This window comes from Coffea arabica, chromosome 10c, assembly GCF_036785885.1.
Source record: "Coffea arabica cultivar ET-39 chromosome 10c, Coffea Arabica ET-39 HiFi, whole genome shotgun sequence".
In the NCBI taxonomy this organism is placed as follows: Eukaryota; Viridiplantae; Streptophyta; class Magnoliopsida; order Gentianales; family Rubiaceae; genus Coffea; species Coffea arabica.
Genome location: NC_092329.1, coordinates 48,055,878 through 48,080,449, shown reverse-complemented (window position 1 = coordinate 48,080,449; position 24,572 = coordinate 48,055,878). Strand labels below are relative to the sequence as shown.

The window sequence follows — 24,572 nt, the reverse complement described above, 5'->3', positions numbered from 1 at the left end:
TTAATCAAAATTGAATCAAAAACATCTTTCTCAAACCATTTATCTTTCTTATCAAACATCTTTATTTATTTATTCAAAAAATGGGGCGCGACAGTTGGCGACTCCACTGGGGACTTCCTAAGTGGGTCCAAGCATTTTGACTTAACCATTCGTTTCCTCTTTCTACCCTTTCTATGAATGGCATGTGGATATTAGGATTGCATTTTTCATTTTTAGGACCTTTTGTCTTATGTACGTAATCAAATCAATCCCTCGATTCACGAATGTATGTTTGAATGAATGTTTATTTGTTATCTCGCGCTTGCATTGCATTTTGGGAGGTATGGGTCACCCTAGAGCCTCGCGTTGGTTCTTGACCCCTCCCCTCCAAACGAGCACTAGCATACGAGCATACGCTTTACTTCTTTTATCCCTTTTATTTTCTTTTAGTGGCTTGTCACGCCACTCCACCCTGTTAGGATTTTAGGCGACCTACTTGGACGTGTGATCGTGACACGACGTGTGCGTAGCACGATCCGAGGGGTCACTTAATCTTCCGCTTTAAGCTTTGGGTTAATAGCCTATAGCTTTTAGTCGAAGATTGAGGATTTTTTATAGATTCACTCAGACATGTGGCCGTGACACGACGTGTGCGTAGCAATGTCTGGGGAATCGCTCGAACCACCGACAAAGAACCTTGGAATTGATGACCCTTGGTTTCTAAGTCTGAAGGCTCGGGGACCTATGACCTATCGAGTCTAGATGCATTAGTGAACCCTAACCTCATGCATCCATGATAGAATTGCCTACGATAGAGTCGGCCTTATCCTGAACTAGGGACACTGTTCACGAGGGGAGGGGTCCAACCCCTTTCTCCTTTTTATTGCTTTATTTCCTTGTGTTGATTTCGTTGCTACAATGTGTTATATGTATTTATCTGACTGGGCTAACTTTTCTTGGTTTTGTGCCCCATTGCATTCACAAACATTAGCAAATAAGAGGTCTGGCATGATCTTCTTTTATGGCCTACCCGTGTAGATAGGACATTACACGTTTAAAAGTTTTGGTATAATGCACTCATAAGTTAATTCTAGGCCTACCCTGGCAGATAAAGGGTTCCTTAGGTCACGTTTCATTTCAAATTGCATTTTTTTTCCTGCTTTAATAACTGGCATCATGCACTAAACCCTAGAAAGGGAATGCCATTTAGGGGATCCCGTGTTAGGAATAAACCACCTTGTGTCTCGGATACTTAATCCAAAAAGACTTGCACGTTTACATTTTGTACCATCCAAAGGGGGAGTGCACAAGGTAAGGTAGGATCCGATCGTCTTCATAAGAGCAATTTTTGGAATATGAGCGTCTAATAATCACTTTTTGGCCATTTTATCAAAATTGGTAAAATTCCCTTGCGTAAAAGGACATTAATTTGAAGAAATTCACAAGTAATTCCTCCCTATTGAGACAATAAATAAATTGAGGCCAAATCGTGATTTTAGAAGGCTCATAGACTAATTTTTTGAAGCCACCAATGGCCATACGATTCAATCGATCCATTTTTGTCAATTCAAAATCAATTTTGAATAAACCATTCATTTGACCAATTTACCCTTTTTAGGGTCATCCGGTCAATTTTTGAAAAATCATCCATTCATTTGATCAATTTACCCTTTTTAGGGTCACCTAGTCGATTTGGAATAAATCGTCAATTCATTTGACCAATTTACCCTTTTTAGGGTCATCCGGTCAATTTTTGAAAAATCATCCATTCATTTGATCAATTTACCCTTTTTAGGGTCACCTGGTCGATTTGGAATAAATCGTCAATTCATTTGACCAATTTACCCTTTTTAGGGTCATTTGACCAATTTACCCTTTTTAGGGTCACCTGGTCGATTTTGAATAAATCGTCAATTCATTTGACCAATTTACCCTTTTTAGGGTCATTTGACCAATTTACCCTTTTTAGGGTCATCCGGTCGATTTTGAACAAATCGTCAATTCATTGACCAATTTACCATTTTTAGGGTCATTTGACCAATTTACCCTTTTTAGGGTCATCTGGTCGATTCTGAATAAATCGTCGATTCATTTGACCAATTTACCCTTTTAGGGCGATCTGGTCAATTTTGAATAAATTCTCAATTTCATTCAATTCATTTGACCAAGTTCCTTTTTTAGGATGATTCGGTCAATTTTGAGTAAGTTTTAAATTTCACTCAATTCATTTGACCCGTTTCCCTTTTTAGGGTAATTCGGTCGATTTTTAATAAACAGTCAATTTCATTTGACCAATTAGGGTTTCAATGTCGGATTTCAAAACTTAGTCGATTTTTTAGAAAACCATCCATTGCATCCAGCCATTTGATCAGTTGGGGTTTTGACCCGTAATTCACTGAGAAATTTTATCAACGAATTCCAATCTCTTTGATAGGAAGTTTGTCAAGGTCAAACCCGTGCGTTTTTGCAAAAATCTTGTATTGATCAGAAGTGGTCAATCCATTCGGACGTGGACCTCATTTTGCAAAAATTACTTTCACTCAATGAGTTGATCAGATCCATCAGGTATGGTATGGTGCCTACTCTAGAGGATTGCATTTTCATGCTAGGCCTACCCTTGGCACAAAAAGGGTTCCCCCATAGGACATGCATCCGAATTTTCTGGATATCTACTAACTCTTGCCTTTTTCTTTTCCTTTTCTTTATTTTCTTTGGAATAACTAAGCAAGGGTTGAATCTAAAGGCAATTCCTTTCAAAATTCTCAGGTAATATTTAAACATAGCTTCTCGTCGAAGCCCCATCATAACACGATCCCGTAGTCAAGCTCAGAGGAATCGTGTAAACATGAGTCCGCAACTGGAACCATCAGACAGGTTTGTTACTACCGCCCAGCCTGAGACCACAAGTTTGGGGGTTCAGTTGACTGAGATGCTCACTAAGTTCGGTGAGATGACCACTGAGATGGCGGCCCAGAGGAAATTAATCGATGAGCTTATCAGCAGTGGAGTTCAACCTGAGCCCGTGCCCGGCAGGCAGCCTGGGCCAGAGCCATTTGTCATACCTTCAATTCAAGCCACTGTTGCTCCATCTTTCCCTATTCCAACCGAAGGGACTTTCACATATCCCACCATACATTTGCCATACACTTACCCTCCTGATCCTTCATTTTTCCCTGCTTACATGCAAGATCCACAACCCCAACTTACTTCAAACATACCACCAGAGCTACATACTTTCTATCACACTGCTGCTGAGCCATTCCTGCCGGACCATACTTTTCAAACCAAGCCAGAAATGGGGGAATCTTCCGCTCCCGTTGATATGAAGTTGCTTAAGCGCTTTGATCGTTTTGATGAATTTATAAGGAAGAGTCAGGGGCTGAACAAGCAAGGAGTCCTGGATTACGATGAGCTTTGCCTTTTCCCGAATGTGCAATTGCCTGAGGGGTTCAAAACTCCGAAGTTTAACAAGTATGATGGGACGGGCAATCCCAAGACACACCTCCGACTGTTCGCCAACAAGTTGGGTAGGCCAACAGATGATGAAAATCTGCCTTTGAGGCTATTCCCAGAAAGTCTGGAGGGGGATGCACTCGACTGGTATTCCAAGCTGAAACCCGAAGAAGCAAAGACCTGGGTTGACTTATCTAATGCTTTTGTGAGGCAGTACGAGTATAATTGCGAGCTGGCTCCAACACGAACCACGTTGGAAGGGATGAAGAGAAAACCCTCCGAGGATCACAAGACTTATGCCAAAAGATGGAGGAAAATAGCTGCAAAAGTTGAGCCACCAATGACGGAGGACGAAATCATACGCATTTTCATTAACGCACATGATCCGCCATACTTTGAAGAAATTTTCCGCATGACTGGATGCTCATTTGCCGCAATTGTTAATAAGCTTGAGGAATTCGATGATTTCGTGAAGGTTGGGAAGATTGTTAATGTCTCCGCCCTCAAATCCCAGTTGGATGCCTTGCAAGGACAGGGGAATAGTGGGAAGAAACAACAATTCAAAAAGCAAGAGGGGGAAACTGCTTTTGTCTGGAGACGAAACCCTATTCCAAGGCCCAGACCTAGACAATACAATACCTACTCAAACCCTTACCCTTGCTATTCAAGTTCTCAACCTGTTTACCACACCAATACCACTTATCCTCGACCTCGCCCTAATTACAACAACTCGCCTATGGCCCCTTTTCAAATATCTCAACCTCACTTCCAACAAGTTCGACCCCGACCTCCTTACAATCAACAATTTCCCCGACCAAACAGACCCATCTACAACTACTCCCAACATACTGAAACCCACGTTCAAAATCGTTCTCGAACATTCACCAATCTTGGCAGGCCTTTGGACCAATTATATGAACAATTAAAAGCCGCCGGTAAAATCGGCGAAATTCCCCCTCCAGCCTACCATGGTATCTCCGGCGGATATAACCCACAATACACTTGTGCCTATCATTCGGGAGCACCTGGCCACCCAACTACTGATTGTAGAGCACTTAAACAGAAAGTCCAAGAAATGATCGAGGCCGGGGAAATATTGATTAGAAGAAGTGCAGAACAAGGACCGAACATAAGTACAAACCCCTTTCCCAAACACAGTGACACCTTTGAAGCATCCACCTCCAATGACGAAATTTGAAAATCCTGAAGGAGCTCTGCACAATTTGGATGGCTGATTATCCTCCCTCTCAAAGGAAATTTCGATGAATCTAGGGGTTTGTCATTTACTAAAATTCACGAAAACTTTTTCTTGCATATGTGAATAGCTTAACGAAAGCATCTTTTGCAATTGAGTTTTGTCTTGTTTCTGCTTTGATTTGGAGTTTCATGAAATGCACAATTTGTTTTATTTGTTTATTTGATTATTTTCCTGAATTTTTGTTAATTCTTTGAGATGGCCAAAGATGAAATTATTTGATCCTTTGAATATCACTGTTCTGGAATCTGATGTAGCCCTTCATTGAAAATCCCTTCATTAAAAATTCTTTCGTTGAAAATCCCTTCCTTGGAAAAGCCTTTATTGAGAAAATCATTGAAAACCCCTCCATTAAAAATCCATTCATTGAGAAATCTCTTCTTTGAGAGACCCCTTCATGGAGAAAGCCTTCATAAAAAGAAAAAAGCCTTCATTGAGAAATTCCTTCATTGAGAAAATCCCTTTCCTGCCAGGTTGTAAGCTGATTGGTTAAAGCAGTGTCATTAACGATTGATTCTGATTAATGAAAAGCAGTTGAATGCTATGTGCCATGACCAACGTTGTCAAAACGCATGACCTGTGTTCATAACAAAAGGATCCGCCACCGATCTTCTGAAAAAGGAAACAAAGTGCTAAAGCGATGAAAGACGAAGTCGAAGGCAAATTTGCTTCAAATTGACAAAGCTTATTGGGTGTTCAAAGGAGAGATGGAAGGACAGACATTCTCTCAACCTATCAACTCGGACATGTGTAAGATGTTCTTTATTTGATTATGCAAAGTTTCTTTTAGGAAATCATGCAAGAGACGAGGCAAAAGTCAGGCCATCTTCCTTTCCAATCAAAACATTTCATCCCTAGTCGTCCCTTTTGAGCTATCAGAACAATAATTTTCGTTTGGCAACCCCTGAGAATTGCAAACCCCACACTGGGGCAAATTCATTTTGAAAAATGATCAGAAAGAAAAGAAAAACCCCACACTGGAGCAAATTTATCTTTGAAAGAGATCTGAGGAAAAGAAAGAACCCTATACTGGGGCAAATTTAGTTTTGAAGAAAAATGCAAAAGAGAAGAAAATGCAATAAAAAATACAAAGAAAGAAAAATCCAATCAAACTGGGGCAAATTTTCCTCGGTTTCGTTCAAAAATTGGAGATAATTTCAAAATGATGCAATTTCAGGTTATTTCACACATTTCATCAGACCTGCTTTCAAGCCTCAACTTTTCTTGAAAAACACCCCACCTAACCTCATTACGAAAGCCCAAAAGTCCTGGCTTTCGTCACTTGCTGCATTTCTATTAGGGATTTTGCTAATCAACTGGCAAGTGATGTCCATAATGCCTTCGCCTAATCTTACAAGGGAAGCGCATTTTACTGATGTCAGCAATCTTCAGTTCATACTCTTGAGTCGATTATGGTTGAGTTTTTCCATTGTTCCTTAAGGGAAAACCCGAAAGGGCACCTCAAAAGAAAAGGAGAAAGAAAAGGAAAAGAGAAAAACAAAAACAAAAACAAAAATAAAACAAAAGAAAAGGAGTGGGGACAACCTTGGTGAAGACCCGAAAGGGCGCCAATGTAGGATTTCTGCAATGAGCAAGCACAAGGAGGAACAACTGGTGGTTTGGTCCATTTGGATTTTTCCTCATTTTTGTCATACCTCTGCCAATATTGAATTCCAGAACAAGGATATTCAGAGATTCAAATATGACATCCGTTGGCTAAAACCGTGTCATTTTGTAAAACATTCTTTTGCAAATACATTCTTAGGAAGCTCATTTTTTTTAAATTATTTGCATTCATGGCATTTTTGTAGAATTTAAGCACAACTGTTAGGTGTGCATTCTTGTGCATATTCATTTTTACATGACATGTGAATTTTTTCTTGCATACCTCATTCTTTATCATTGAATTGTGGTGAATGACAATCCCCGTGGTTTATTGCAAAAAGTATGCTTGGATTTAGTCATCTTTTGGGAACAGTTGAAATTCAGCCAAACCAGCTACATGGACTTCACAATATGGCAAAGCACATGCCTGGTCGGTTTGAAAATCGAAAAAGCCTTAGGGTGAGAAATCCAACTCAATCGGATACCGCAGCAGAAGTTGATAAAGGCATTGAAAAACTCATGTTTACACGATTCTCAAAGGAAAACGGATCAAATGATGGTGGCAATTTCCTTTATTTTTTCTCTTTTGTAGAAAATTGCATGCAATCACACCCCGCACTGGAACCGGTGCCGGAAAGAGTTCTCCAGGGAATAAAGGCAGATCGAAAAATGTTGCAAGCAAATTCGATCAAAAGGTACAACAACACGGCAATGCAGAATCAACTATGGACTCAGGTTGCAAAAACTCAACCCACACAGGGGCAAATTATTTCGACAAGTCTCAAAAAAAAAAAATCAAAAAATCAAAAAAATCAAAAAGTCAAAAATCAAATCAAGTTCACCTCGGCAGAACTGGGTTCTATCCCGCTGACCGCTTATCACGTTGGAGCTGGGTTTTATCCCGCCAACCTCGACAGAACTGGGTTCTATCCCGCTGACCGCTTATCACGTTGGAGCTGGGTTTTATCCCGCCAATCTCGGCAGAACTGGGTTCTATCCCGCTGACCGCTTGCATCACGTTGGAACTGGGTTTTATCCCGTCAACCTCGGCAGAATTGGGTTCTATCCCGCTGACCGCTTATCACGTTGGAGCTGGGTTTTATCCCGCCAACCTCGGCAGAACTGGGTTCTATCCCGCTGACCGTTTATCACGTTAGGAACTGGGTTTTATCCCGCCAATCTCGGCAGAACTGGGTTCTATCCCGCTGACCGCTTGCATCACGTTGGAACTGGGTTTTATCCCGTCAACCTCGGCAGAACTGGGTTCTATCCCGCTGACCGCTTATCACGTTGGAACTGGGTTTTATCCCGCCAACCTCGGCGGAACTGGGTTCTATCCCGCTGACCAATTCATTACACTGGGGCAAATCTTGGATAATTTTCCAAGCAAGTTTTATACAGCTTTTTCAAACATGCCAACATTTCATTTTCATAGCCACTGGAGCTGAGGTTTGTCCCGCCAGTGAGTTTTTCATTTTCATAGCCACTGGAACGTGGGTCGGTACCGCCAGTGAACATTTCATTTTCACAGCCACTGGAACGTGGATCAGTCCCATTAACACTTCATTTCGCTTCTTTCATTTGCATCACCAATAAACATGGGTCAACCCCACCAATACTCCATCTCACTTCAATTCATCCCATTTAAATTTCTGTTTGGGTCTATCCCATTTACATTTTTTTTGTCTGGGTCTATCCCGTTTAAATTCTGTTCGGGTCAGTCCCGTTTAAATTCCTGTTCGGGTCAGTCCCGTTTAAATTCTGTTCGGGTCAGTCCCGTTTAAATTCTTGTTCGGGTCAGTCCCGTTTAATTTCTGTTCGGGTCAGTCCCGTTTTAAATTTGTGTTCGGGTCAGTCCCGTTTTTCAATTCTTGTTCGGGTCAGTCCCGTTTTCAATTCTTGTTCGGGTCAGTCCCGTTTTATTTTTCATGTTCGGGTCAGTCCCGTGTTAGAATTCTTGTTCGTTGGAATCTTTTGCAGCCCAATAACACAGGTAAGTATTTGGTGTCTACTTCTTTGTCTCAAGTTTTTTCAAAACTCAGACAAAGAGGGGCAAACTGTAGACACCAAATTTTGAATAATTTTATGTAGCATCTATTTCATGATTTTTATTTTAGATTGCTTGCATTTTAGTTCGTTATTGTGTGTTTTGCACTATTAGTTGTTATGATATTTTAGTTTTATTCATTTTTGCCCTTTTAGTTGACCTATTTCTTTTGCTATTTATTTTTATTTACTTTTAGTTTTAGTTTTTAGTTTTAGTTTTTAAGTTTAAGATTAGCATAGAGTTTTTAGAAAAAAGGGGAAAAGGAAAACATTCAAAAAATATATATGTTTTAATCATTTTTGTTTTATTCTTTGCTTTCTTGGAAAAAATGAAAAAAAATGAAAAAAAACGATGAAAATGGAAAATGAAAAAAAGGAATTTGGAAATTGCATTTTTCGTTGTTTCTAGTTTAGTTTTCATCCAATATTAATTAAAGTGTTTTTTGTTATTTATTTCTGTTATTTTTAATGTTGTTGCAAAAAAAAAAAAAAAAAAGGAAGGAAAAATTGCTCCGCGGCATGCGAGCTGCCGCGACTTGCAAAGGGAAGGTTCGGCAGCCCCTTGGCTGCAAATTGCAGAAGGAGGACTGGGTTTTAGGGATTGGAGATACCCATATATAAATAGGAGAAAGGAAAGACAGCCGCAAGAGAAAAAAGATTGAGGGAGGATCGGGGGTAGGAAGCGCAAACAGAAAAGAAAAAGCTGAACAAGAGTCCAAGATTGAAGGGGGCGGCTAAAAAAGAAAAAAAGAGCAGCGGTTAAAAAATAGGGAGTAAGAGACAGCGAAGGGGGAGGAGAGATTGAGGGGGGTTGACAGCCGCAAGGGGAAGAAAGATTGAGAGGTTGACGACGGCAAAACAAAAAGCCAAACGGCAAAGGAAGTGGCGGAAGAGAAGACCAGAAATTTCCAGATTTTTGCGTGGTCTTCATCAGAATCAGCAGCAAGTCCTTTTCGATTTCCGTGGAGAGTGGTCGTCTTCAGCGCACAGGCTCTTCATATTCGGTGTTAAGGTTTTTAAGCCTAAGTTAGTCTTTTCTTGGGTGACTCTAGCCAAGTTGAGTTTGTTTACTTCCTTAGTATCACCAACGGGGAGGTATAATCTCTTTTACCCCTTTTGTTTCTCTCCTATGTGAACTAATGTGCTAATTGAAATTTGCATGTCTACTTGCTTTCCTAGCCTCTCCTTATTTCCTTTCATTTATTTCATTTACTTTTGATTTTTATTAATGGGATATGTGTACACCTCTTGGCTTGTAATAGATAGGGCGTAGCAAGTAATTTGGTCCATTTCCCCTTTCCCCTTTGTTTTAGTTAGCAAATGTAATGGTTGCATGCCTACGTGTTAAGTGTTTAATCGCTTTATTAGGCCTTTGCATCTAGTCAAGCATGCTAAGTGTTATGTGCTACGTGTTTATAAGTGATTCGCATGTCTACTCGCTTTTTATAGTGTGGATGAATGGAATGAATGAATGTACGTCACCACACTAGTCCAACGCTAGTTGTGGCTTCTTTTATCGTTTCCACTAGTCCAACGCTAGTCGGAATTCATAGAATGGGCTAGTCCAATGCTAGACCCAATAGGTTCTTTTTTCCCTTTTTCATTAAGTGCATGATCACCACATATCACGCATTTTTTCTTAGTTTATCATTTGGCATGTTCCTCAAACCCCTTCCCCTTCACTTTAGGACTTGCATCTCATGCTAGTTAGGGTTCATTTGCGTGAAAATCCCCTCTTGATAAGGGAAACGAGCGAGTGTGGCTACTCGATAGCCTTAGCACGCTAGTTTCGCCTTCTAATCCGAGGGAAAATCAAAGTCGAAGAATTAGGCGTCATCCCCGTACCCGACTCGTTGCTTTCCCCTAGGGTCATACTTTCATTTTTATCACTTCCATACTCTTTTAATCACATTTCTCCTACATTTCTCAATCCATATTTTTTTCACTACATCTTTATCATTTATTTACTTTACTTCACAAATGAAATTCAAGTTTCACTTATATATGTACTATTCTATCTTCATTCATTTGCACACACAAACACTTTGATTTTCATCCAAATTCACACGTGAACTTTCTTTACACATGCGCACACAAACACTTTGTTTTTACACCATTTCATACATGAATCTTTTCATACACTTGCACACTTGCACTTGAGTCACCATTTGCATCAATCGACCTCTATGAGGTTTCCCTTTATTGGCCGCCACAATTCATGTGGTCTGGGACCAAAAACCTCACGAGAGACATCGTAGAATTTAGGATTGCATCCTTTCCGTTTTGCATTCATATAGGCATAATCCAACGTGCGATACATACATTGGGTAGAAGATTAGGAAAGGTAAGGTTAAGTCACGCAACTAGCCTTGGCTAGGTCAAAGGGGTGCCTTGGAGTCTATCCTTGCCTTCCCCTTTGTCAAACGTGACTCCCGAATCTTTTTCTTTGTTTTACGTAGACTAGGAGTCGTTTTAAAAAGGGTTTATTACTACTTGACTTTAAAACTCATTTTTAGGTGACTTGGTACACCTTAAATCATTACCAAGTGGCGACTCCAAACTTTTCATTTCAAAACCTTTTTTAAAACTATTTTTTGGGTCAAATCGTCGCTTTCCAAGTCCCATTGAGACCCATATCTTTTTCAACTCACAAAAACCATTTTTTAATCAAAATTGAATCAAAAACATCTTTCTCAAACCATTTATCTTTCTTATCAAACATCTTTATTTATTTATTCAAAAAATGGGGCGCGACACATGCAGCAAAGAAATTTCATATACACCAATTTAGAGGAAAATCCAATATGTATAGTATAGCCTTTTCTTGGTTTTCTACTCTTTTTTTTTTTTTTTTTCTAGAGACGATAACTATTGTATAATTTAATCTATCCTACATTAGGGGGAGGTGGCAGACCTAAGAAGGCCCGAGGATAATCCAAAGGGGACTAAATCATCACTGAACTAGATGGATGTACTACGAACCTACCTGAATTTTTTAAACAAAGTCATTTTAATGTGACAAATCTTGCCTCCTACCCTACCAAACTTTTAATGCTTTGGTGGTGGCCACAAGGCTTTGGACCGGTGGTTTTCTACTTAATATACTATTTTTCCTCTTCCATGTCTGATGAACTGTAGAGTATGCTTGCTTCATGGAGCTAACTGCCAAAAGCGACGTTTACAGCTTTGGCGTCCTAGCCCTGGAGGTGATGGTGGGAAAGCACCCTGCAGGTAGGGGTGGGCAAAAAAATCCGAAAACCCGAAAACCCGATCGACCCGCTCCGACCCGCTCCGAAAAATAGGATACCCAATCCGATTTCTACCAACGGATCAAATAGGGTCGGGTACCCTAAACATTCGGATACGGATACGGATCATAAAAAGAAAAACCCGCGGGTACCCGACCCAGGGGTATAATATATAAATATTAAAAATATAGGGGCAATTGTATAATATCTTAAGTTATTAAGTATTAACCCTAAGGTCCCTGACCTAAATGATTCCATTTTAATGGCCGACACTCTTCAGTCTTCACTTTACTTTCCCCTTCTCCTTCTCGAAAACTCCCTTTCTCCATCTCTTCAATTTCTCAAGTTGAACTCAAGCCTGCAAGCCTCAAGCAGACGATTCAACAGAGACTTTGGATTTCGATTTCTCAAGCCTCAAGCAGAAGCTGTACCTTCATCTGGAGGTTTATTTTTTTGTTTTTTTGAGAATGCCGACCTTCAATAGCTTGAGCCTTGAGTTCTTTTGTTTTTTATGCTTTTTCATTTTAAAGTTGAAAACTTTGATTTGTTGAGTAGTCTTAGTGCTTGAATGCTGCATCTTGCTATTCCAAACCCTAATTGCTTCCAACAATTCATATGCATCACATTGCCTGCATCTTACGTTTCAAAGAAAGAAAGACTGGAAAATGCATATTTTTTTGGGACAAATAAAACAATCTTTTATTTACTGCAAGCGAGATGAACTCCAATCTTTTGGTCACGTCTTCTGTCATGAATGGATCAGAGAGAGTAAATATACAGAAATGTCAAGGAAAAAAAATAGAGTTTCGAACCGTTTATACCTCAATACAATAGACCATTGGTAATAATTGGTTGGGTTACATGTGCAAGTTTGGCCTGAAGATGGAGACTGAAAAAGCCACAATCTTCTAGTGTGGTTAATGTTCAAGGATAAAGCTTTTGAATTCTGACGATGAATGCCAATCTTCCATCACTTGCGTCAGTTTTCCATTTCTTTTCTACCAAAATTTATTATTCTTGATGCACTGAGCCCCTATTCTTCATATACAAGATTTTGCATTCTTTAAATAGGGGCGGGTACCCTATGACCCGCCCCTATTTTTTCGGGTATCCGAAGATCGGGTACCCGAGAACGATCGGAGCGGATTAGGGTCAAAAAAATAGCGACCCGATATATTAGGGTCGGGTCAGCCAATTGTCATTCGGGGCGGGTACCCGACCCGTGCCCACCCCTACCTGCAGGTGACCTTTCCTCAATATTTTTTGAGTCGTCATTGTGGTCGTCATCGTCATCTCTGTCCCTGACAATACCCCGTGGCATGTTTCTTTCTGAAAGATATTTTAATCCAACGGCTCTCAACTCCTACAACAAAAGTTGAAGATGAAGTGACTGGGATTTCAAAAATTGCACTTTCATGTCTGCAACATCGTCCTCAGTCTCGACCGACCATGCAAGAAATTTCCAAGGAGCTAGCTAGCAAAAGGGAGAATGCCTTTCAAGTCTGGATTTTCGAGCGTGACACTCGGCCAATTGCTTGACCATGAACTTTCTACTTTCTAAAAGTCTTTGTTTTTGGGTATATTTCATTAGTTTTCTTTTGAAGTGCTCCTATTTGAAAATGTAGGTATAATGATTCATCTGGGCGTAATCCTTTATCAATTTTAGCCTACTGCTTACGTTGCATGCAAATTGCAGGTTTTGCATGCGAGGGCAATTTGATTCTGATATTACTTTGATCAAAGTTTTATTCCCAATCCCCAGGGGCATTTAATTTATGATTGAAGTTTGGCCCTATTTGGCAAATAAGTTTTTGGCCAAATTTGTCTGCTACAAGTTTTTTAACGAGTTTAATTACAGTAATCTCAAAAAATTTATCAAAATTTTAAATTATACATTTCAAAATGTCCAAAAATTTACATATTTCAAAAAAATTTTCTATAACTTCTACAATAAGTTATATTAAAGTTTTAGACAAATATTCAAAAAATTCATTTGCTAAATGGGCCTTTATCACATAAGCGAATTTAGATTCATCCAAAAGAGTTCGGAACTAGATATAGATATAACGTATTGACTTAAAAAGGGAACAATGCACGGTCTTTTTTGCTCCCCTTAAGATTTTAGGGTAAATTCTAAAAAGCCCCACCTAGAAAATACCTTTTCTTCACTTTGTCCCCCTTAATGTTGAATTAGATCAATCCACACCCCCCCCCACCCCAAACAAAAAAAATGGTACTTAATTTTTTTTCTAATCAAGTATAATCAACATAGCAAGCCTAATTTCTGTCTGAATTGCTCACCTGAGATATATATACTATTTTGAAAAAGACCATATCACCCCAATGATGTTAGATAGACTCATAGACTATGTTCTTAATATATCCCTTAGTCTAACAAATCAATACACACAAAAACTATTGTGTAAACTAAATGGTACACATGGAATCTCTAAAATACTTTTTCCCATTTTCAAAAATAATGAGGCACTTGAAAATCATATTTGGTCTATTTTGCCTTTTATATCTTTTTTTTTTTTGGCCCGTACGGACAATAGTTTGATGCATATGGATCCACTATATATACTTATAGGTATTGTTACCATGACGCATTCAATGTAACTTATTTGGGGGCATCTAGTCTTTCCACATTAAATTGTGCATCTCACAGTATCAACTCAATCAGATACGGAGCCAAATATGCCAATGGTACTCGAATTGCGAAGTATTCAATTTCACAGGGTTAGAGTGACTCAATTCAATATTCAAGGGGCCAAAGTAAGAAAAAATATTTTTTGGAGATCTTTTGGAATTAACCCTAGTTTTCGATACTGTGGAGACATTATGGATCTGAGGCATGGTCCATTAGTTTAGTTTTTTGGCCAAGAATTGGCCAATAGCACGAATTTTGAATTTGTGCGGTACGTTTTCACCAAGTATAGTACTGAAACTCACAGAGATTTATTTTTCATGATAAATAGTTTTATTTTGGTAATAAAACTCTGTTAAAGAGTGCTCACATAGTGATTTTGAATTTGTCAACAGACAGATACATTTTCGAAAAACATAGGAACAATTGATTGTTTATGCCCCAGATCCAAATGGTATAGGGCAGACTGGTGCTGTTTAATAATCCACTTCAACATTTAATGAAATTAGATTTTAACATATTTAGATGCGTCTGATAACCAAAAATGAAAATTTTGAATTAATTAAGTAGCACTAAATTTTCTAGACAAAAATTGCTCCAAAAAATAAGTAATAAACTATTCACTTATCACTTAGTGTAATATACGTTCAAATGTATCAGATTTAGTACTTAATAATTCAATAATTTAATTAGTTCAGATTTTTTTTTTCAAATTTCAGTTTTATCAAACGCTAAGATGAGGGGACAAAGTAAGTATATTGTGTATGAAATTAAAGAGATCGAAAGACTAATTCTCCAGAAACAAACTCATAGAGATTACACAATTCTAGCTTCCACAGAATCCATTAGCGCAAGCGCAACGTTTATGGCAGTTCGTATCGCATGCAAAGCACTACTAAGAAATTCTAATGCATTCAAAAATTAACAAGTGAAAAAAGTAAAACAATATACGTTACAAAATTGGTGAAACTAACTCTAATTATTTTGAAAATATTGAAGTTAGCATCCAAACATTTACAAGTTAAAATTTTTTAAAAAAAAAGACATTTACAAAGTTCAAAGTTCGTGTTCCAACAATCGGCCAATTGTCATGTCAAAAAATTCATTCTTGGAAGGCTATCTTTCTTGTAAAAAAAAAAAAGAAAGAATTTAGCATAGCCATTGAACTTTCTAAAAAATTCTTGGAAAGAATGTAGCACGACAATTGTCCAATTTTTGGATCATAGCCTTAGAACTTTCCAAAATTTGGGATCCTACCTTCAAGATTTTGCTTTCCTATTCTGAGAAATGCAGTTTCTTTCTCTCTGTTTTTTTTTTTTTTTTGGTACGTGGGACTTCCTATACCCATGACATTTTATTTATAATCATTCCCACCTTATCATCTTAATCCAACCCTCTCCCAAGAAATGTAGTTTTATTAATGTAAAATCTATTTTGATGTCTTTTTTTTCCTTTTGTTTGAAGTAGTTTTGCATTAATTAGCATCTAGTGGTAGTTTACAATAAATTTTCTATAAAATAATACTCAATAAATTAATAATATCTATTGAATAATAATTGTTTTGGTCCCAACTTAGCTAAATCAATAATTTTGATAAAATAATAAGATAATGATTTTTTTAAAACCTCACATAACCGTTTGGTCCTATTCATATCATAAGTTAATAATTCACCAAATTACATATCATATTTTTTCTAAAATATGAGTATATTGTTAGTTTTTTCTTAAAATTTAAATCTATCTTAATCTCATTGAAGACATTACTAGAATTGAATGATATCAATTACATATGTACATTGAGGACATTAATAGAATTAAATTATTTTTATAAATCAATTAGATATGGATTTTTAAAAAAAAAAGTAGATATGAATTGGTTTATATTTCTTAGATTTTTAGCCTCCTTATGCTCATAGAATACTTAATAGTTTTATAAAATAAAATAACGCTTTAATTTATTAACTGAGTGTTTCTTTGAATTATTAGTACACTTGATAAATTAATAAATTATTAATATATCAACTAATTGATATGTCTTTAAATTAATAGAATTCGTATGGTCCTAAAGTTATTAATTTGTAAAGGTTTTAGTGTTGTTAAAACTTGCTTAAATTCCCACTACAACGGCATGGATGGTATTGCACACGACATATAAAGCGCTAGATGGTGGTAAATTTGAACTCAAATTTCAACAGTCAAATTTTTGGTAAGCTATTGCGCTTGGAAGTTATTAGTAAACTTTGGTAGTTGACACTTGGCAGAAGAATTTGATCAAGCAAAGCTGCAAGAGTACTAAAGGTCACCCTCTTGGTCTTATCTTCCTATTATTAAAGAAATTTTCTTTTCTATACTTTCAATATGTACACTGATGGATTTAATGCATGTCATATCATTTTAATTTAAATTTGAACATTAAATTTATATGAATTAATCTTTTATATACTGACAGTGTATACACTATCATCATTGAATGAATGATAACTTGTTTAAATTTAAATTGTGTCATGCATCCAACCGTAATAATGTATACACTGTCATTGTATATAAAATTTACTCAATTTACAGATGTGATAACTGACATTGAACAAAAGATATACCCATTATAAATAGTGAAAGGTGTGCCACTTTGCAAGGTTGATGCAAATAAGGCATTAGGAGCTCAGCCATCTCTTAATGAAATCAACAAAGCAGATAATTGCTCTGAATTAATAACATGTTAATATTGACAAATAACAAAGAATTAAAATATGGATCCATCTGGACCACCAGGGGAACGTCTTTCCCTCTACTCATCTAACTAATTTCCTAGGAAGAAAATGTTAGTTTCGGTTAATAGAGGTTTTAGTTATTGCACAAGTTAAGAGTTCCTTAACTTCATAATTTTCGGTCGTAGAGGTATCTTTCTGCGATGGCAGCATGAGTTGCGGCACCTATTGGTAGGATGTCTTCGTCGATCATGAAATGTGGTGAGTGCCCTGTGTGGATAGATCCTAAAGTTTCATTCTTGATTCCTATGAAGAAGAAGGCAGAAGGGATTACTTGGTTGTAGAATGAGAAATCTTCAGCACCCATCACTGGCTCAACAAGCATGAAATTTTGAGGACCTAGTAGGTCAATAGAGACCTTCTTCACGTGCTCGTGCATCTGTTCTTCATTCACCGTTGGTGGATAAATCCGATCCTCATTCTCAAACAACTCAACTGTTGCTGAGCATCTGAAAACTCTGGCTTGTTCTGTAATGACCTGTATCGGATGATGCATATTCAAGTATCAGCTTCTTTGTTGGGACGATCACAAGAAGACATAAGCAAGCTAAATTGATCTGAGTAACAATGCTTTATGACAAACCTGGTTAATCCTTGCTAGGATTTGGTAGAAGCTTGTGTTAGAGAAAGCCCTGAAAGTGCCCCGAAGTATGACCGTATCAGGTATAGAATCTAGATCTTCCCCAGCATTAAAGGACGTTACTGAAACCACCTGAAAATTGATAGGCATTCGGAAATCAATCAGCAACTGGTGCATCTTATGCATAGTCATCAGAATAATGTTCTCATCTGATTATTTTTACCATTCATCCACATGTTCCTACTTTGAGAAGTTCTAGGAGTCCGTTGTTATCAGGTTGTCTAATGGCCAGTTTACTTGACCGACAATGATTAATGGGATCTTCCTGTTCCATTTTTTAGATATATGACTGCAGCATTACATAACATTTCTTGCGTTGTTGAGTTTTGTGGAAGTACTTGATTATCTTGATAAAATTACCAAGGTATCTTTTACCAAATAGCTAAAATTGAGGACTGTAAAGTAGACTGTAGGTTGAAGTTTGTTTTTTTTTTTTTTTCGTATACACGCGCACCTGACAGTCCAGGGGATTTGCTTCACGGGACACAATGTTTTGTAAACTGATTACAATAGCTGAGGCAGCAAGCACGGGGTCGACAGAGTGATGAGGATTCCCGGCTTGACCCTCTTTTCCGCTGATTGTGGCTCTAAAGAAGCCACAGCCTGCAAGTAGAGGTCCAGGTCTTGATCCAATGATGCCTGATCGATGCAAATGTGATACATGAAGTCCAAATATGGCTTCAACGTCTTCAATTGCCCCATCTCCTATCATTCTCTTTGCTCCATTCCCAGCTTCCTCAGCAGGCTGGAAGATCAGTATCACTGTCCCCTGCATAGATTATGATTATTAATATGTTGCTCAAGTAGAAATGTCTTCCATCATTGTCTTCCGAATGAACTGATAGAGGATTTCCTTGCATTGGATTCAGTTTATTTCTAGTTTCTTCTCATCCCTTCTGTTTAAAGACTTGATAGTTTTGAGTAGTTTCAACTAATTTTTCGTATCAAACATTCTGCGAAAGACTTTGAAACTAAATCAGTCCCCACTCCAATCTAGTTAATTATATAGCAGAATTTGATATTACAACATACTGAACATCTTCAGAATGCATATGAGGATGAATTCATCGGAATCTCCAAAGCTACAAGTCGAACACTCTGGTACAGACTTAGAGATGTCTCTTAAAATTTCTCAACTCAAAAAAGCAAAAAAGAAAGAGCAGGTTTCCAAATAGTGAATTAGAGAAGAAAAAAGTGCAATGAACAAAATATCCAACCCAAAAGAATTAACTTTTCCCTACGGATCAGGGCTTCTCCTGTCACCTGTAAGTCCAATGGTCCCACGGATGCCTTAGATTGCTTTTTGATACAATTGAACAGTTAGATCTACCCCACGTATGAATTCACTGGTTATTATGCAGTTGTGCAAATCTTATATCATCTTGTGGACCGCCCCGGTGACAGGTGTAGCAGCTGGTCATTACAATAAGATGGAAGGAAGAATAACAGGCCTATATATTGGCAGAGTCAAATTCGTGGTTTAGATTCAGTACTTATTGAATTAAACTGTTGAGACTTACCATACTGAAAAATGTTGATTTCTTACAGTGTTGTTCATGTATACATCTATTATGTTCGTATATACAATTGTTGTGATAGTGCATACACTGTACCACTGTAAAAGGCCCATAATCCAAGGGCTAAATCTGTTAGAACAGTAGTTTTCATTTTTCTCTTTCAAGCTAAGACAAGTTCCATCAGACAAACTGGGGAGGATGTTAAGGGATTGGTAAATATTGTCCTCAACTTTTGGCAAACGTCTCTTGCACTTATCACATCAGTGCAAAGCCATTTGAGATTTTTCAAAAGGGATATCATACAGTGGAAAAAGGTTCTCCTAGATACGCATCATATTTGGTCCTCACAGGTTGTTAATCCGTCAAAATCAAAGGACATCCATGAACTGTCTTAAAAGAGTACAGAACTTAATAACCAATAACTGTTCACAGCTTTTATCTTCACTTGCCTTCATTCTTAAATTTCTGGTCTAGATCTAGTATGAAAAGTTTGCATCAAAGTCGTGTCTTCTACGCAGAAATTACTTGGAACTGCTTGAATGGTATGAATACTGTGGTCCACTGCACCTATTTTCCGGTCATTGTCAGTGTCTTGTAAATCTAAACCTTAGACAATTCAAACCTTAGAAAACCACCAACGAACTAAACCATTTTCAGGCGGGAATAAAGGGTGTAATGGTATCAATACCGTGGTCCACTGCACTCATTTTCCAGTCATTGTCAGTGTCTTAGAAATCTAAACCTTATCGACAATTCTAACCTTAAAAAAACCGCAGGCAAACTAAACTGACTCGTCATCCATTTTCAGGTGGGGGTAGAGGGTGTTGGTCTGTTTTGTCTATACCGAGGACGTTAAATGCTACAAAATTTCTGGGCCATGAAATTGCTATTGACAGTATGATAACACTTAGCGTAATTGCGAGTCAGCAAGGGAAAAGACGATGATAAGCAAGCACTAATAAGCAGGAAATCGCAGGCAGAATCTCTAAAAAGATGCAGCAGAGGCACCTGTTTTTCTCTGGAGTGCATGATTTACAAAGCATTGGTGCCCAGTGCAAAAGCTACCATGATAGCCAAAAACTAGTCAATGGACTACATTTTAGCCTAAAACAAAATCGTCCAAAACCTTAAACCCAAATGACAAATTCAGAAGGGGCAGCAAATTATGCCCCCATTTAATACAGAGAAAAGTGATAGTGCAGTGCCTCAAATTGTTGTAAAAGATGCATTGCAGTTCTTTCACTTTTCATGCTCTTTACAACTTGCATATAGGATAATTAAAGTGAAAAAAATATTAATTTAACCGAAAATCACAAGGTGGGAGGAAAAGATGGAAGAGTCAGTTAAAAGAAAAAAATCCCTTTTGAAATAAGCAAAGGATTTTTAGATTTGCAACGCAAACATGTCAGTCAACAATCGTCTATAATGATTGAAAGAAATTGAGTAGTTAGAACTGTGTAGTTTTTTTTTTTTTTTTTTTTTTTCCTGTCTGTCAATGATCACCATATATAGAAGAACTATGTAGTTGATGGACATAATTAATTTGTGAAGTTAAATGAGGAAAACAAACCTTCAAGTACTTTTCTCTTGCCTTCAAAATCTTTGCCGCACCAATAAGCATGGCAACATGTGCATCATGTCCACAAGCGTGCATCTTGCCGGCATTTTTGCTTTTGTACTCCCATTCAACGGCTTCCTGTGGCCAGAAATAAACCAAACAGCAAACAAAAATTTGGTAATCTTTGGTTGACTAACAAAAACATGTCATGTATAAGGGTATCTTTTGCCCAATATGTACTGATTCACAAATTTATGCAAACAGAGAAATGATCATTTGTTCAGCATCGTGGACTATAAATTATGCACTTCTTTCGTGCTTGGCAAATTTTTATTGTTTGTTACCAGCCAGTATAAGATTGCATCCACTTTTTGGCGGGAAATCGTACTACTATATATAAATGGTGGTGATTTGCTCCGTCATCCTTTGCCAAGTTGACTATGATCATTCATGACATGAGAGTGCAAACTCGAAATCCTTCCGGAGTTCCTTGCTAGTTACACAGGCCATGCTAAGACTCGTTATCTCCTCAAGTTTTACAAGTTTTTTACCACTTACACAAAAAAAAATCATGTTAAGTGATCTTATACATAGCTAGTAGACTCGCCATCTCCTAATCAAGTTTTATGAGTTCTTTACCACTTACACAATCATGTTAAAGTAATCTTACACGTAGCAAGACTCATCAATAATATCCCCCGATCAAGTTGACTATCATCTTTAATGAAAGATAGAAGTGCTAAAAAGTTCAGTACAACTCAAATAACCGTGGTTAACTTAATTGGTAGGTTGTGTCGTTCCTTTTGTCAGAGCATGTGCATTGATTTTTGTCAAAAACATGTTTGAGTTAAAGAAGAGAAAATTACAAGAAATGACATGCAAGTTGTTTAACTAAAGAAAACCTAAAAAACCAATTTTCTTTAAAAACAAAAATGTATAAGCAGAAACGAGAGGATGAATAAACGTACCTGAATTGGGAGAGCATCCATATCAGCCCTGATGGCTACAAAAGGAGGTCCGCCAGTCCCAATCATGGCTCTAATCCCAGTCGTAGCTAGAGGGAACCTGTAAGTAATCTCCATTTTCTTCAATTCTTCCCGAATGAGCCGACTAGTTTCATATTCCTCAAAAGCAAGTTCTGGGTTCTGATGGATCTTCCTCCTCACAGACTTAATCCACTCTACACTCTCTGGCTGTTTTGCAAGCCAGAGAAGCTGCTCAGAGCACTCTTTAGTCCAAACAGTACAGTCTGATTCTGATGACGAGGAGGAGGAACTCTGCGGCCTTGTTGAAGACGTTTGATTCAGGGATTTAATCAGCTCCATTGTGGTTAGATTCTTGAAACATGGTTTTGGAGCTGATTCAAAATATGACAGGTCACCGTGATCATTTGGAGAGTTCTTGGATATCCCAACTCCAATTGCTGCTCCTGCTGATGATGATGAGCTTTTCATGCAATAAACAAACAACAAAAAGATCGGGGAAAAACAAATATTAAGCTTCAACATCTTCAGAAACAAGAAAGGGAGACGAAATGAAGTAAAATAAGTCAGTAGTTGGAGTTTTTTAAGGGGATTGAGAAAGGAAGAAGTGCAAAGAGGGTCAGAGAAACAGGGGAGTTTGGGAGATAAAGCACTATAAATTTGGGGGGAGGGGGGTTGGGAGTGGGTTTCCTGCGGTACTGGAATATGAACACGTGGGGATAATGAAAAAGACTTTTATTTGCCCAACTCAGTCACGTGTTTGAATTCGTTGTTGGGAAAATGCTGTTGTCATAGTGGGCGTAGAATCGCGGTAGATTTGGGACCCACCATTACGGGATGGAAGAAGCGGTTGAAACTTTGACTTGAAAAGCATCTTCAAAAGAGAGAGTTTTTTTTAATTAAATTTAAAATCGGTGATTTGATTTAATATAGTGTAATACTCCCTCCGTCCCACTTTGATAGTCCTGTATTCCTTTTTCATCTGTCCCAAATTATAGTCCACTTTCCAATTAAAAAATGTAGTTGTATTTTAATTTTTGTAAAATACCCTTATTCAATGTAAGTAATTTTTACTATAAACCTACCACATTTAATGAAAATTGATTTTTTTTTTTTACCATCAATTCAAGTTCCCATAAAGTTCCCATCAATCAATTCTTTTTTGTACCATATTTAATGTGAGGGTATTTTAGAAAAATAGCAATCTAAATTTAGTTTTCCAATAAAGTTAACTACTTTTTCTTAAACTGTGTGAAAAAAGAAACAGAACTATCAAAATGGGACGGAGAGAGTACTTTGGATTTTCTTCGGGCATCCGTTAGTATACTTAGGGTGTGTTTGGATTGTTATTTTTCAAAGAAAAATTGCTTTGTTTTTTTGTAAATATATTTTTTAATCACTTTTTTATCTCATAAATATCAAATCATCACAGTAATTTTTCTGCAAAAAATTCAGAAAAATAAATCCAAACAAACCAAATATTTACCTAACTTATCGTATATATATACATATCAATAATTATTATTATTTTCTCTTACATTTATATGATACTTTTTGGAGCTGAATCGTTTGTGATTTGATTGCCGATGCAATAGCAAACAACAATTAGCGCTTAGATTGGGCTATACTCTTGTATAATCCTAATTAGTTGAACAGCTAATTCTAAATTTAATTTTTCTTCTTTTGAAAAAATAGGTTTGAATGCTCGAATTAGGCCACATCAGCAGTGACACATTTGAATGACTATTGGAGGTATTGATTGGCCGGTAATCGAGAATTTGATAAAAGAAAATTTTGATTCTCAATATTCAATTATCGTCCAAAGTTTAATTTGATAAATCGGATATTAGTGGCTAGATTTCACCTAAACAATTAATAATTCCGTAATATCCCAAATTTGAAATATTAATACTCCCTCCGTCCCATTTTGATAGTCCTGTTTTTCTTTTTTGTCTGTCCCAAATTGCAGTCCACTTTCCAATTGGAGAATGTAGTTGTATTTTCATTTTCCTAAAATACCCTTATTCAATACAAGTTGTTATTACTATAAACCTACCCCATTTAATGAGAGTTGATTCTTTTTTTACCATCAATTCAAGTTCCCATAAAGTTGTACTCTATTTAATGTGAGGGTATTTTAGGAAAATAGCAATCTAAATTTACTTGTCCAACAAAGTTAACTACTTTTTCTTAAACTGTGTGAAAAAAGAAACAGGACTATCAAAGTGGGACGGAGGGAGTAGTAAGCAAAAAAAATCTCAATTTCCTACAAAAGAACTGTGGTACCAAAACCAGATCTCTTTTTTTTTTTTTCTTCTCACAAAATTCATTCAATTTAGCTCAAAAAGTATAATATGAAAAAAAAAAAACATCATTACAATAAACATTGAACGTATTCAAAGGTCAAAGGCTTAAAATTCGTCAATCCTAACAATAACAAATAATAAAAAAGATAAGTTAAAACTTATCCAGTAACAACAGGTTCATAATCCCAAGTCATAATTTCAATTCTCAAAAACCATTCAAATAAACAAGAACTCCAAATTCGCATTTCAAGTTATAACTAATCAGGTAGTAAAAGAGTCTAACAATAAGTAATCAAGTACAAGTAACGCACTATGTATCATATTGTATCAATTGATAACCCCCAAATGTTCTACCTTTGTTCAACACGCGCCCGAGATATCTGTTACAAGAATTTTTGAGAGTTTGGCTCGTAATTGTTTTACCAAACAAACATTATATATTGGCTATACTTTGTTTAGCCGAACCTCCTTTTACTGAAATTCGTTTTAAATTGGATCGGCGAATTTTTAATTGTTTTCTAAAGTTTGCACACCCCTCGTGATTATAGAGGCTCCCATTCAGTTGTTTGG

General features: G+C 37.2%; 1 protein-coding gene across 2 annotated transcripts; it reads right to left on the bottom strand.

Annotated features, from left to right (window-relative positions):
• Positions 1-16,903: 16,903 nt before the first annotated feature.
• Positions 16,904-22,343, bottom strand: LOC113713823 (IAA-amino acid hydrolase ILR1-like 6). 2 transcript variants are annotated; one of them, XM_027237612.2, is made up of 6 exons: positions 21,682-22,343; positions 20,726-20,851; positions 18,093-18,407; positions 17,582-17,710; positions 17,357-17,476; positions 16,904-17,244 (listed from the first exon to the last, which is right to left on the bottom strand). In XM_027237612.2, exons 1-6 carry the CDS (start codon positions 22,219-22,221, stop codon positions 17,224-17,226), a joined length of 1,251 nt encoding a protein of 416 aa, XP_027093413.1. In that variant the 5' UTR covers positions 22,222-22,343; the 3' UTR covers positions 16,904-17,223. The 2 variants fall into 2 exon arrangements, with proteins under 2 accessions (XP_027093413.1, XP_027093412.1); XM_027237611.2 differs by having other exon boundaries at positions 16,904-17,476.
• Positions 22,344-24,572: the final 2,229 nt, after the last annotated feature.

Bases quoted from the DNA above. Each gene is read 5' to 3' on its own strand.
- LOC113713823 (XM_027237611.2), bottom strand. From the start codon at position 22,221: ATGTTGAAGCTTAATATTTGTTTTTCCCCGATCTTTTTGTTGTTTGTT. The intron at 17,711-18,092 runs GTGCGCGTGTAT...ATCAATTTTCAG, and splicing joins CAAATCCCCTGGACTGTCAG to GTGGTTTCAGTAACGTCCTT. The intron at 17,477-17,581 runs GTTTGTCATAAA...CATCCGATACAG, and splicing joins TCCTAGCAAGGATTAACCAG to GTCATTACAGAACAAGCCAG.